Source organism: Sphaerodactylus townsendi, linkage group LG14 (genome assembly GCF_021028975.2).
Source record: "Sphaerodactylus townsendi isolate TG3544 linkage group LG14, MPM_Stown_v2.3, whole genome shotgun sequence".
NCBI lineage: Eukaryota > Metazoa > Chordata > Lepidosauria > Squamata > Sphaerodactylidae > Sphaerodactylus > Sphaerodactylus townsendi.
The window spans coordinates 7,909,322-7,921,585 of record NC_059438.1 but is presented as its reverse complement, the minus strand read 5'-3'; the positions used below and the strand labels follow the sequence as shown (position 1 = coordinate 7,921,585).

Sequence of the window (12,264 nt, the reverse complement as noted above, 5' to 3'; positions counted from 1 at the left end):
GGTCGGGGAGCCAGTCCCAATTCAGGGGAACAAAGGTCACATCAAGTTTGAGCGTAAAGTGTATGAGTCTGGATGGGCTGCAGGAGCAGGGAGCAGGACAACCTCTTGAAGGACAACCTTGAAAATCTGCAGCTACCAAAATTTAACTCACTGGTTGCTGAAAGGATTCAAAGCTACCTCCGGCTCTGGAGTTTTGTTCTCCGCTGTTGCCCGCCTGTTATCAGCCTTCGTTTGGCAGGCATAAGTGTTAGAAGATAGCAATGTGGGGCATGAACTAGTGTGCTGGGCCTCAACAGAAACTCTTGACATCAGATTTCTTCTCCGTCTTCACTCAATAATCTTGACCCACTACATCATCTCTCAGTCTGACCTAACCAGTTTTTCAGATGGGTTTATTTATTTATCTGTATCCTCAACAGGGACCCAAAGCAGCTTGTCATTCTCGTCTTCTCTATTTTATTCCCACAATAACCCTGTGAGGTAAATTAGGTTGAGAGCACGTGACTGGCCCGGGGTCACCCAGCAACCTTCCATGGCAGAGTGGGGATTCGAGCCTGGGTTTGCCAGATCCTAGTTCAATTATTACACTGCAATGGTGGTAGTGAGGAGAAAACAGAAATTCTATGTATGCCACCGAGAGATCTTTGAGAGAACAGGCAGGATGTAGGTCAAAAGATATATTGTATGCAGAAATGCTCAGAATAAAAATGGAAGCATTCTGGTGATCCCAAACAATCTATAGCAGTGTGACCAAGATTATACTGTCTCCTCGCAAAGATTACTTAAGTGAAGGACTTACTCAATCTTGCTTAGTTGTGAAGACTGTCCAAGCCCCTCTGCAAGGGCCTTGATGCCTTTGTACTCAATACAATTTTCTGACAAACTACAAGATCAACAAAGAGGATCAAGCTGAAGTATCTCACTTTTCAATACTTATATGAACAGAATAATTGCTTTCTATTGCTTAAAACGGATGAATGGTGTGTATCCTCCAGGCCACATCCACTAGAAGCCATTACATCAGTGCATGCTATTTGTGGAAGATATATCCTCTTAATATCCAAAGAGCAACTTCTTCTTGAGCTGAGCATAGGACTAGCATTCAAATGCAGGCCTGATTTTTAAATTAAAATAAATAAATAATACAGTTAAGGTTTGAATCCAGACAACATTTTTCCATAATGGAAAGGGAGGTGTAATTTCCACCAGTTTTCTTTTTCTATTACAGTCCCCTGGTTTGCCCCATATGCCATTCATGAGGTTCCATCCCCCATTCCTCAAGAGCAGTACTGGGATCCTTTCCAAAGGTAAAACCTCTACAGTTTGTGATAGCGGCTTGGTATTCCAATAACGTCTCATTCCAATAAACCCTGGTATTCCAATAACGTCTCATTAGGAAAGGCAGCCAACTTTTATTCTTTTTTTACCTGAGATTCTGTATTTGTGGACATTCAGACAGCGCTTTGGCCAAATGAGAAACTCCATCAGAGTCTATGTTGCAGGATGACAGGCTGGGAAGACAAGAAGGAAAATGATTTGCACATGGTATCCTTTGCTTAACTGAAAATGTAATTGGGTGGGTACCTGTTAGCACCTCCTATTGTCTGCTGACTGCTAGTGAATCTGGTCACTGCAATACCACCCCCAAGCCACCTGTGGTGCTGTTGACCCTATTTATTGAAAAGTAGCTTTCAGGACTTCAATCAAGAGTGGTGGGGAAGGGCAGTTATTTTATTCTTTCAATTCCTGCAATTTGTCCACTCAAGATCATCCTACTCCCAATAATACAAATCTGTATATTTCCCCCATTGGGAGAAATGCAATTAGTGAAATTGACAAGGTGGTCTAACAAAATAATGCTAAGCCAAAGCAGTGAAAGCAAGACAGACAGACAGACAATCAGACAGACAGACCGACAGACCGACAGACCGACAGACCGACAGACCGACAGACCGACAGACCGAAAGAAAGAAAGAAAGAAAGAAAGAAAGAAAGAAAGAAAGAAAGAAAGAAAGAAAGAAAGAAAGAAAGAAAGAAAGAAAGAGCAGCCAGCTACTTAGTAAAAATGACGAGACTGGTCTAACAAAGTAATGTTAAGCCAAAGCAGCGAAAGCAAGACAGAACGAACGAACGAACGAACGAACGAACAAACGAACAAACGAACAAGAAGGTGGTCAGGCAGCCCAAATTGCAGATGAGCTTGGCTAGGAACAATTCGAAGGAGCGTAACCTGATTAAACCAATATGTGGGGAATGTTAAAGCATCAAGTGCTTCTCAGTAACAGATGAATAGTGTATACATAAATGGTCTGGAAACTCCCATTAGTAGGTGATAGACCTGTGTGTATGTGTAAGTGTAAGCACATCTGTAGGTAAGCAGGAGGAAGGTCACAGTGGTAAATAAGAAAAGGTAAGAAAAAATACCGGATTAAACAAAGACACCTACTGAAGGAGCTTCAAGCTGTGCATAGAAGGCAGAATTGCAGCCAGCTTTGCCACTGTCTCAGGTCCAATATTATTCTCAGATAACCTGAAAGAAAACAGAGGGTGAAATGCCACTTCTAAAGCATGAAACATTGAACTCAAGGCTGGCACCCCCTGAGTTGAGACAGGTGCCAGGGCCCAGAGCTTCGGGTGAGACCCACTTCTGCCAACAACCACACATCTTCTGAAACCCATGTTCATACTCTTCCCCTACCTCCTTGCCAATGCTTTGGCTGCCATGATTTCATTTGCCTAGTGCTGCTGAGCAAAGGCATGTGGGTGGTTGCCACGGCAACAGCACTCCCAGCTACAACTGCTGACTATCACCATCAGGGAACAGGGACATAGGTAGTGTGGGCTGTGACCACAGGTGACAAGAAAGCTTGCTAATGGGCATGTGAAGGACATACAGGCAGCTAGGAGCACATGGGTAGATAAGCCTGGTAGTGAGCATGGTGGAATCCCTGGGCATTCTCTGCCCAAGCCCTACCCCAAATATGGAACCAGCCCTGATAGCACTGTCTTCCATTTCAGGGATGAACGAAATGCTTCATATTTGTGAAAGGCCTTGGGGACATTTTGTCTTCCTCAGTGGGCCAGATAGCATCATTCCAGGATTGTTTCAGGTCAGGAAAGTAGGGGGGGTGGGGAGGCTGCAGCCCCATTTCCACTCACAACACAGTTCCCATCTGAAACCACTGAACTGGGCCCCACTGAACTGAGGAGAACCTGCAACTCACCTCTGTGTGTTACACAGAGTCAGGACCCCAGACCCAAGCTATGTCCTTTAAAGGATAGTATCACAAGGAATCATGGCATCCATTGTGTGTGTGTGGAAGGGAGTGACAGAGGGAGGGACGAGGCAGGAAGTGGAAGATCAGTTGGAGGGGCTTAAAATGCCTCAAGTGTGCCAAGGAACAGGGATGTGGGCTTTTTGGAGGGACCAGCAGAAAAACCAAGGAGAAACAGCAGGCTTACCTGAGCTCTTCCAGCTGATAACTTCTAGCCAGAGCTTCCACAAAACACTGTCCTCCCACAGGACTGATGCCGTTATGTGACAAGCTAAAATGATTGTAGATACGCAAGACATAAATAGTAGCAGATCAAAAAAGAGGCAGAACATTAAAAGGGGGGGGGGACACAAAGGAGAGCACAACAAAAGAAAGGTAATACCGGAAAAAAAAGATCTAAGAACATTTTTTGTATTTTTAAATGCATTTTGATAATCTTCCTCAAAGGGATTTTTTTAAACTATAGCGTGAGACCTAATTGCTGAAGACCATACAGTGACCTTTGTGACTGCAAAGAGATTGGTACGTGAGTCTCCCTGGCCCAGGTTGCTTTTCATGTGCTGTCCATTTTGTGAGGATTGGCCCAAGCTCCCATCCACACTGCCCTGACTCCCGTGCACATGTGACTGGGGTCAAGTTGTCCTTCCAACCCTGAATATATGTGCATTGCTATGTTGTCTGGCTGCACTGTTGGCAGAACAGAGGAATTCATGGAAGTCAGGAACCTCAGCTGTTGTGCTCTAATCACCTGCTCAGATGCACTGTAAGTTCCATGACCTTAAATGACTACAGGTTAGGAGTGGATGAGGAAGACTGTATGAGGAGGATACTGACACTATGAGAAAGCAACTCAGGCATACCACTTAGAAGAAGAAGGGTTTGGATTTATACCCCACCTTTTCTCTCCTCACACCTTGTGAGGTAGGTGGGACTGAGAGAGTTCTGAGAGAAGCGTGGCTAGCCCAATGTCACCCAGCAGGAATGTGGGAACACATCTGGTTCAGCCTCTGCCAGTCAGGTGGAGGAGTGGGGAGTCAAACCTGGTTCTCCAGATTAGAATCCACCTGCTCTTAACCACTACACTGCACTGGAACTTCATCCAGACTTAGTATGTACGCAAGTGCCATTAAGCTGAAACTGACATGGCAATCCCAGCAAGGGGCTTTCATTGCAAGCGAGAAGCAGAGGTGATTTGTCGTTGCCTTTCCTATAACCTAGATCCCCAGCAGGGTGGACACAGACACGAGAGACTCACTCGATTTGCTTCAAGATCTTCATTTCCAGAACAGCTGTGGCTATTTCTTTTATTCCAGCATCCTCAATCTCATTGTAGCTTAAACTTCACATGAAAAAAGCAAAGCTTGTTAAGAAAACATACTCTTATTCATGTCATAATTTTCTAGTTTATAACTTTCAAAAAAGGTCCCTGAGATGTTGCCTTATTTAGTGAAGGTTGATGAACCACAAACATTCGGTCTTGAAACAGAGGGAGCTCCATGGACTCCAGATTTATTTGCCTGATCAGGACTATAGCACAAGTGGAAGACAGGTATAAGCCTTTCCCTGCCCCCCCCCCATTTTCCCACCTCATTGCCCTACACCAAAGGTGTCCAACCCTGGTGCTTCAGGTGTTCATGGACTACAATTCCCATCAGCCCCTGCTGGCATGGCCAATTGTAGTCCGTGAACATCTGAAGTGCCAGAGTTGGATCCCCCTGCCCTACACAATTGCTTATTAAAAGATATTGAGAGCCCATTCATATCCTTCTTGGTGTCACATCTGTTTGGCCCTGAGGCAGAATCCTCTTTTCTTGTCTTGCTATGTACAAATCTTTTTAATTGGAGTTTATCCTGAAAACATCTTACAATTAGCCCCAGATTATTCCCATATCTTGCTCCTGGATTCAGCTCCTGGTCTTCCTGCCAGTACCATTTAATCAGCTGGACAGATTCCCTCCTAACAAGAATTTTTTTATTGGCCCTGATGGATCCACCTGTGCTGCTGTTTAAAGCTTTTAATGTGATCCAAAAACGTTCAGGGGAGACCTTGGATCTGTCAGCAATCACCAGCCCTCTGCCATCAGAATAATGCCTCCATAAATACTATGAAGTACTTAGGGGATGATTAAATCATTGTGGTTCGTGCATAAACTACAGATCTAATCCTATTAGCAAAATTTAGAGTCCAACTATATCGAACCTGATGATATATAACTGGCTATGGCTTTGGTAACTACAGAAAGAATGTACTTTCCTTTGGACTGTATAGAAATAACAAAATGTGTTTTCCTTTGGATTGAATAGAAATCAAATCAATAATGAACTCGGGAATTAAGGAGTAGATCTTAGACATGTAGTAGGAATTAGAGGAATCCTATCATTTATTTAAGAAGCCAGTTTATGCAATTCTAAGAAAATTGTAGCACCTGAACTCATAAACATATAATTCACAAATGTTAGTTGAGAAAAATTAACAAGGAAAATGTGCCTACTTGATTTCTTCCATGTGAATGGCATTCTTCAAAGTTTCTGCAAGATGGGGGCAGACTTCACTACTAATACCATTATTGTTCAAACTGAAAAACAGCCATGAAATCACCAAACATTAGTCAATGATATTGTAGCACCTCAATCTTAAGACATAATTGCCTAAGGTTCGAACATGTGGTGACGATTCACTTCCAACCAATAGCTGTGCAGGACTCGATTCAAGACAACCCATGTATGGAAGCAAATCCTGTGTGGTGATTGGCCGCACTGCATTCCTTGTAGCTCAGCCAGTCCCCCAATCCAAGAGCAAGTTGGACCCGGTGGGGCAGTGGTGGCAAAGCACTCTTCCACCCGGACCAACCAATCACCTGCCTGCCTTCCCCCCAACACAGAAGGAAGCAGGGCCTGGTGGGACAGCAATAGCATGCTGACTCCCTACTCCACTTTTGCAAATAACAAGTCAAAAATGGTAGGTCTTAATGCTGGCGTTATGAAGACCTGAAGAAACTGGCTTGGACCTTGACTGACAGATATACTTACACAAGTCTTCTCAGGAGAGGCAGTGCGGAGAGTCTTGAAATCAATTTTAGAGCACTTCCATTTTCAAAATTCAAAAAACCGAGGCTAAGAAATGGGCAGAGGATAGTACAGGAATAGGCATTAGTCATGGCACAACTGAAAATCACATAAGCAAATCTTAATCTGTGGGCAATACGACTGCAAGAACAGGATATATGGAGTATGGAAGGTAGATTCTTTAACTTCATTACTTGAAGCAAAAATCCAACTGCATGGACTTCACAACCCACAGTAGTCCTCAACAAAGAGAGACTAAACCGTTCTATTTTTCTGGAGTGTTTGTAGACTTTTTAAACCCCATCATGAGATCTGTCTGGAAATGTGGGTGATCGACTGAGAAATTAACTCTGAGAAGGAAACGAATACTCCTGCCATTCCTTTGGAAAGCCTCAACGAGGTTATTGAAGGAATGCTTTAGGGAGGGTTGTTTATATTGTATTCTCTTACACAGAAAAAAATGGATTGGAAGACTATAACAGGGTTCTTATTTAAATCACCAAAGTCTCATATTAATCAAAGACAAACTGACTTTATGCTTTTCAAGTGGAGTTTTCCTTCCAGAGCATCTACCAGAGCACAAACGCCCTCAGTGCCAACATTGCTTTTGGATATGCTAGAAAGAAAATACCATAGTAAGTTGTTGTCATGAATAATGATGCAGAAAGGAGAGAGAACAGGAATCTGGAATTATGTGATCAACACAATCCTTTAAAAACTTAATCAGTTGCTATTTTTGCTAATAAGGTTGTCTATCTACTAGGGATTCATTATTTACCACTGCCCCGTTTTTTTCTAGAATAAAAGAGAGACCTGAGAGAACTGGTCCTCTAATGGACCCATGTGGGAATTGGATTACTGAGTATCTCTCACTGAATGAGCTTTGGCTCCTCCCAGTTGCTTTCCAGTAAGGAAGAATGAACACTAATCTGAAAAACAGACTTAGGTGTTGTTGTTTTTTAATTCCAGTGTTTTGGTAACTGGTTTTTATTTCCATTTTTACTTCCTCCCCATCACAAAATCCCTAATACACGTTCTAATTTTCCTCAAAGGAAAAAAAATTAAACAAAAAAACCGAAGAGAAAAAACTTCATAAAACAATCAAATATTTGTGCAGACATCCAATGAATAGACCTCCAAAATAAACCACATCCCCAAAATGATGAAAATTAACCATATATTCAACAGTAGTTTGCCATACAATGTAAAGGTTGTTTATAAAACCTATCAGTAATGTTTACCATTTTCAACACCTCCACAAGTTTTTATGAGGCAGAAAAAGGAGGTATTCTGAACTATTCCAACATTTTGCTACTAATAATTGGGTTGCCGTGAACCAATTTAATATTAAATAATAATGTCACTTTATTACCAGCCTAGGCATGAAAGGGGTCCAATATTGCTACTGATCTGGACCCTTGTTGATTGGATGCTGAAAGACTAACAGATTTCCCCAAAGAAGCCTGTTGGTGAAATACATGGAGAATTTTTAGCTAAGTAATAAAATACAATTTTACCTTACTTGTACCATCAGCCTTGGTCTTATTTTTTATCTGTTAGAAACTCATGCGGCCTTTTTATTTTCTCCTTTATTCAAAAGGGTAACATTGTCATAACCATTTTAGCCAGGCACCCAAGAAGATTTGTCTCAGAGTACATATACATAAGTCTGTTAGGTTTTATCCCTTGGAGGTATATGCCAGATAATTCACGGGAAAAGGTTTTGTAACCTTGATAATGATGAGCTGTACGGCATTCGTGCTTGATGTGCTTGAGAAATATAATTTCAGGAAAATATTTATTAGCTCTATGAGCTACATAATCATTGTTGATATACTCATTTGTGTTGATTTACTCCTTCACTTTCCCCCACTATCACCTCTGGTCAAAGAGCTCCAAAACCATAGTGAGATGAGGATGCTTAGCAGAGGCAAATAAAGTTGGTGGATCTACTGTGGCTCCAGTTTGACAGGCCCAAGTGTCCAATACATTGTCAGCCCCTCAAAAAGGGCGGAGAATACTCTTAACCAGAAGTCATACCTCCCCCTCACTCTCAGAGGTAAATAAACTGGCACTTGATTCATTCCATCTCAGAGATTAGATATCAGTATCAACCACACAATGCATATTTGACTTACTTGATGTCTTCAATGGTATGGCACTGACTCAGTGTCCCAGTCAAGCAGTCAATTCCAAAGGGAGATATCCTGCAACATGTCAACCTGCAAATTCAGAACCATAGCAGGATGAGTCTGCCTTTCAATGAGTCCTCCAAAAAGTGAGCTGACTCTTTAGTATCCCCAGGATGGAAAACTGGAAGTAGCTTTTTAATACTTAAGAGGAAATGAGGGTGAGAAACTTGCATTATTCCCAATGGTCAGGAAGAAATAGTTCCGTACCATTGCTCCATATGGATTTACTCTTCAGTAAGTACTTGTACCTTGCTCTGCGAAGAGGATCAATGTTGAATTTTATGGGAGAATCTCACCCTAGATTTTTAGGACAGTGCAGTAGTGCAGCTGTAATTTTGATTTGAGCTAATTACTGAAGATGTATTGTTGAAGGCTTTCACGGCCGGAATCACTGGGGTACTTTAAAATGCATGGGGGGGGGGGGGGAAACAAGGCCCCTTCCGCACATGCAGAATAATGCACTTTCAATCCACTTTCACCATTGTTTGAAAGTGGATTTTGCTATTCTGCACAGTAAAATCCAGCTGCAAAGTGGATTGAAAGTGGATTAGTCTGCATGTGCAGAAGGGGCCCAAGTTTGCATGCTGCTGCTGCACCATGGGTTTGATGAGGATTGGGCTGTCCCAACAGTTTTTAACAGGTGAAATTCTCTTCTAAAATGGCATGTAGAGCCATGGTTGTCCCCTGCCTGCCCATACTATCTAGCTTGGCTCTTAGGGATCAAAATCCTTGCAGTTGCCAGAAACAACCCAACAGGTAAAAACAATCCAAACCACAAAACTATTGAAATTTACGCTCTGCATACTCGAGCCTCTTCAGAGCTGGAAAATGCAAGAGGGCATTGAAGACAGTTGCTGCTTCGGTATCTGTGAGGTGCACCTCAGACCAGCTGCAAAGACAAGGGAAAGAACTTGTTCACAGGTGATCATTTGGGAAAACCCAACGCACTGAAGTTAAAAGGAGGCCACTGGGAAGTCCAGTTTAATCTAAGACAGCATTGGAGGATCACATAGGTGATTAGGTAAAGCATCTCAGCCTGACATCCTGGAGAGCTGTTGCCAGTCAGAGTAGACACCATTGCCTTTGACAGACCAAAGGCCTGACTCAGCAGGAAGCAGCTTCTTGTGTGTTTGTGGGTTTGCCAGCTGAGCTTTCTTCCTTGCATAAAAGCACACAAACTCTTCCAGAAAAGAATGCAAGCCAACAACATTACAAAGAACCAGTCCCCTGCCCCCCCACCCCCCACCCCTTGCAGGGAGATGAGTTCTCTCTTTTTCCTTCAGGATCTTTTTTTTAATATTGCAGATGAAAAAAAAATCTCACTTTAACGTGTGGAGGTGATGGCATTTCCGAACAAGCTTTGGCAGGAAGGGCACGCCTTTGGCTTCTAGTTCACACTGATGGAGCCTGCAGGTCCCAGACAAACAAATACACACAAATAACAGCTGCTTAGAACAGATGTTGCTTGTAAGATACTTCAGTGGATACTTCATGTCTTTTCTCTCTCTTTAGGGTAAGGCTGGAAATATTTCAGCTGGCCTCTTTGTCTGCACATGATCAGCTCATGTGGCGAGCATCATGCACTGGCAATATGGTTCATCCCTTTATGAATGCTTACACACTCATGCTGATTTCTGCACAGCACATCAAATTGCAGTTCCGTACAACAGTCTATAAAGTTCTAAAATGAACAACCACCCCTGGAAACGCAATGCTAATCTTACCTGCTAGCCACAGACTCCACTTTCTCCACTGGATGAGAAAATTCCTGTTCCACTACAAAGAGAGATGTGTCTCTCCTTATCCTGGGGTGGGGAGCAAGGAAAATTATATAGACTGAAATTATTTTCACGTGTCATGTATACACATGCTAAATATATAATGTATCTGATCTAAGTATGAACTGTGCATCAAGCTCCAGCCCTCAAAATTTCCCTAAGAAGTTTTATGTGTTCCTCGTGAGAATTTTCCAAGTAATTCCATGACAAGCTGCCGCCATTACAGTGCAATCCTAAAAATATTTTCCCAGGAGCAAGCCTCGCTAAATACAGCTGAGGAGGATTCTGAGTTGACCTGCTTGGGATTGCTAGCTTTGTACATAAAAGGCAGGGTAAAGTTTTTTAATCTTGCATAAATATACATATCGGCATACTTTGGAAGACCATTCAAATTGTTTCTAGATAGGAAGAGTCACATGGGGGTGACTGACACTAAATCATTAAGTTTTGGAGGTAGTGGAACGTTCAACAGTCATGGATTCTCTTTCTCCTCCGGTTGTCCACCTATCCTCTTGTTTCATATTGTAGTAACAGCAGTCCTGACCAGGATGACCCATGATAGCCCAATCTCATCAAATTTTGAAAGCTAAGCAGAATCAGCTAGTACTTGGATAGAAGGCCACCAAGAAAATCCATAACCACACAGAAGCAGGAAATGGCAAACCATCTCTGTTTCTTGCCTCAAAAACCCTGCAGGGTTGCCCATAAGTTGGATGCAAATTAATGGCACTTTCCATCACAGTAACAGCAAGACTCCTGGTGCAAGGAAGGAGGAAGAGAACACGAAACAATGGGCAAGGAAGGAGGAAGAGAACACGAAACAATGGGCAAGGAAGGAGGAAGAGAACACGAAAAGAGGGAAGACTGGCAGGGAATGCCAGATCAGTTAGTTCCCTTTCTTCATTCTAGAATGTAATGTATGTTGTTGACTCTTGTAGTTCCCTGTCAAACTCTCAGTTCATAGAACAACTCATTTTATTCATGACAGCTGAATAACAGCAGAAGACAGTTCTGACGTGATGGCACCAAAACTGTTGATAATATAATATAGCAATCCCCACCCCACCCCCCATGTGAACCAAAGTAATAGTACGAGTCCAGCCTGAGAGTCAGATTCAACCACAGAACTTTCAAGGGCAGGATTCAGGTAAGCACCTACAAAGCAAAGGCAAAGCTCATCCTCACAGCTCTTCCCCACCCCCCCACCCCCGCCCCCGTAGGAATGGCACCCTGACATTCCCCCATGAAGTCTGGGGTTAAGAGACAATGCAAAGTCCTTCACATCTCAAAGATGCAATGTGTCAACCATAGAAATTGGTCATCCTTAACTTTTTTTTTTAAGTGATCCTGCACATGTATGCTGTGAAAAGTCTGTGTGCACAACTTTTTTGTCAAGAGTGCAGCTTCAATATTAATTCCTCCATGGGCAACCCTTCCATTCAGTTAAATGATTTTAAGGGAGGGATATGTAGCTATGGCTGCATCTAGAAATCGATATGGGAATCCATACGGAATACTCTCTTGAACCAAAAAAGAAAAGAAAATGGATAGCATCACTTCTGGATCCTTACTCCCAATTCTCTACTACCACACTGGAAAGCAACACAAAAAGCCATCAGACACTGAAGCTCTAATTACGTGATTTCAGTAATGTTCCCCTGGACTTCAGCGGCCAACTTCAGAAGGCCAACTAGGCTTTCATTCTTCACCCACGGCTCTTCTATGCTGCAATGAAAGCATAAACAGCCTTTGCTTGACTTTGAAACATTTCTTCCCATCCAGGAAGCTTAAATAGTGTTTTTTCCCCTCTGAAATCGGTCTTTGATGCTAATGTAAAACCAACATCAGCTGAAACATGCATTCCGCTTCTCTTTCTAGTCCTGCCCTGCCTTAGCAACCAGGGGCAAAGAGAGGCTCATTCAGGTTAACACTGTTTTCTTTTTTTCCAGTGCA

General features: G+C 42.7%; 1 protein-coding gene across 1 annotated transcript in view; it reads right to left on the bottom strand.

Moving 5' to 3' along the window:
- The window catches only part of LOC125443807 (protein NLRC5-like), a 29,830-nt gene that overhangs the window by 5,601 nt on the left and 11,965 nt on the right, over positions 1-12,264 (bottom strand). The window contains exons 11-23 of the mRNA XM_048516139.1: positions 11,950-12,036; positions 10,258-10,338; positions 9,857-9,940; positions 9,339-9,422; positions 8,480-8,563; positions 6,874-6,957; positions 6,306-6,389; positions 5,768-5,851; positions 4,531-4,614; positions 3,463-3,546; positions 2,447-2,530; positions 1,428-1,511; positions 800-883 (exon numbers count right to left, since the gene is read on the bottom strand). Coding sequence (XP_048372096.1) covers positions 800-883; positions 1,428-1,511; positions 2,447-2,530; positions 3,463-3,546; positions 4,531-4,614; positions 5,768-5,851; positions 6,306-6,389; positions 6,874-6,957; positions 8,480-8,563; positions 9,339-9,422; positions 9,857-9,940; positions 10,258-10,338; positions 11,950-12,036 — 1,092 coding nt within the window. The remainder of the gene's footprint in view (positions 1-799; positions 884-1,427; positions 1,512-2,446; positions 2,531-3,462; positions 3,547-4,530; positions 4,615-5,767; positions 5,852-6,305; positions 6,390-6,873; positions 6,958-8,479; positions 8,564-9,338; positions 9,423-9,856; positions 9,941-10,257; positions 10,339-11,949; positions 12,037-12,264) is intronic.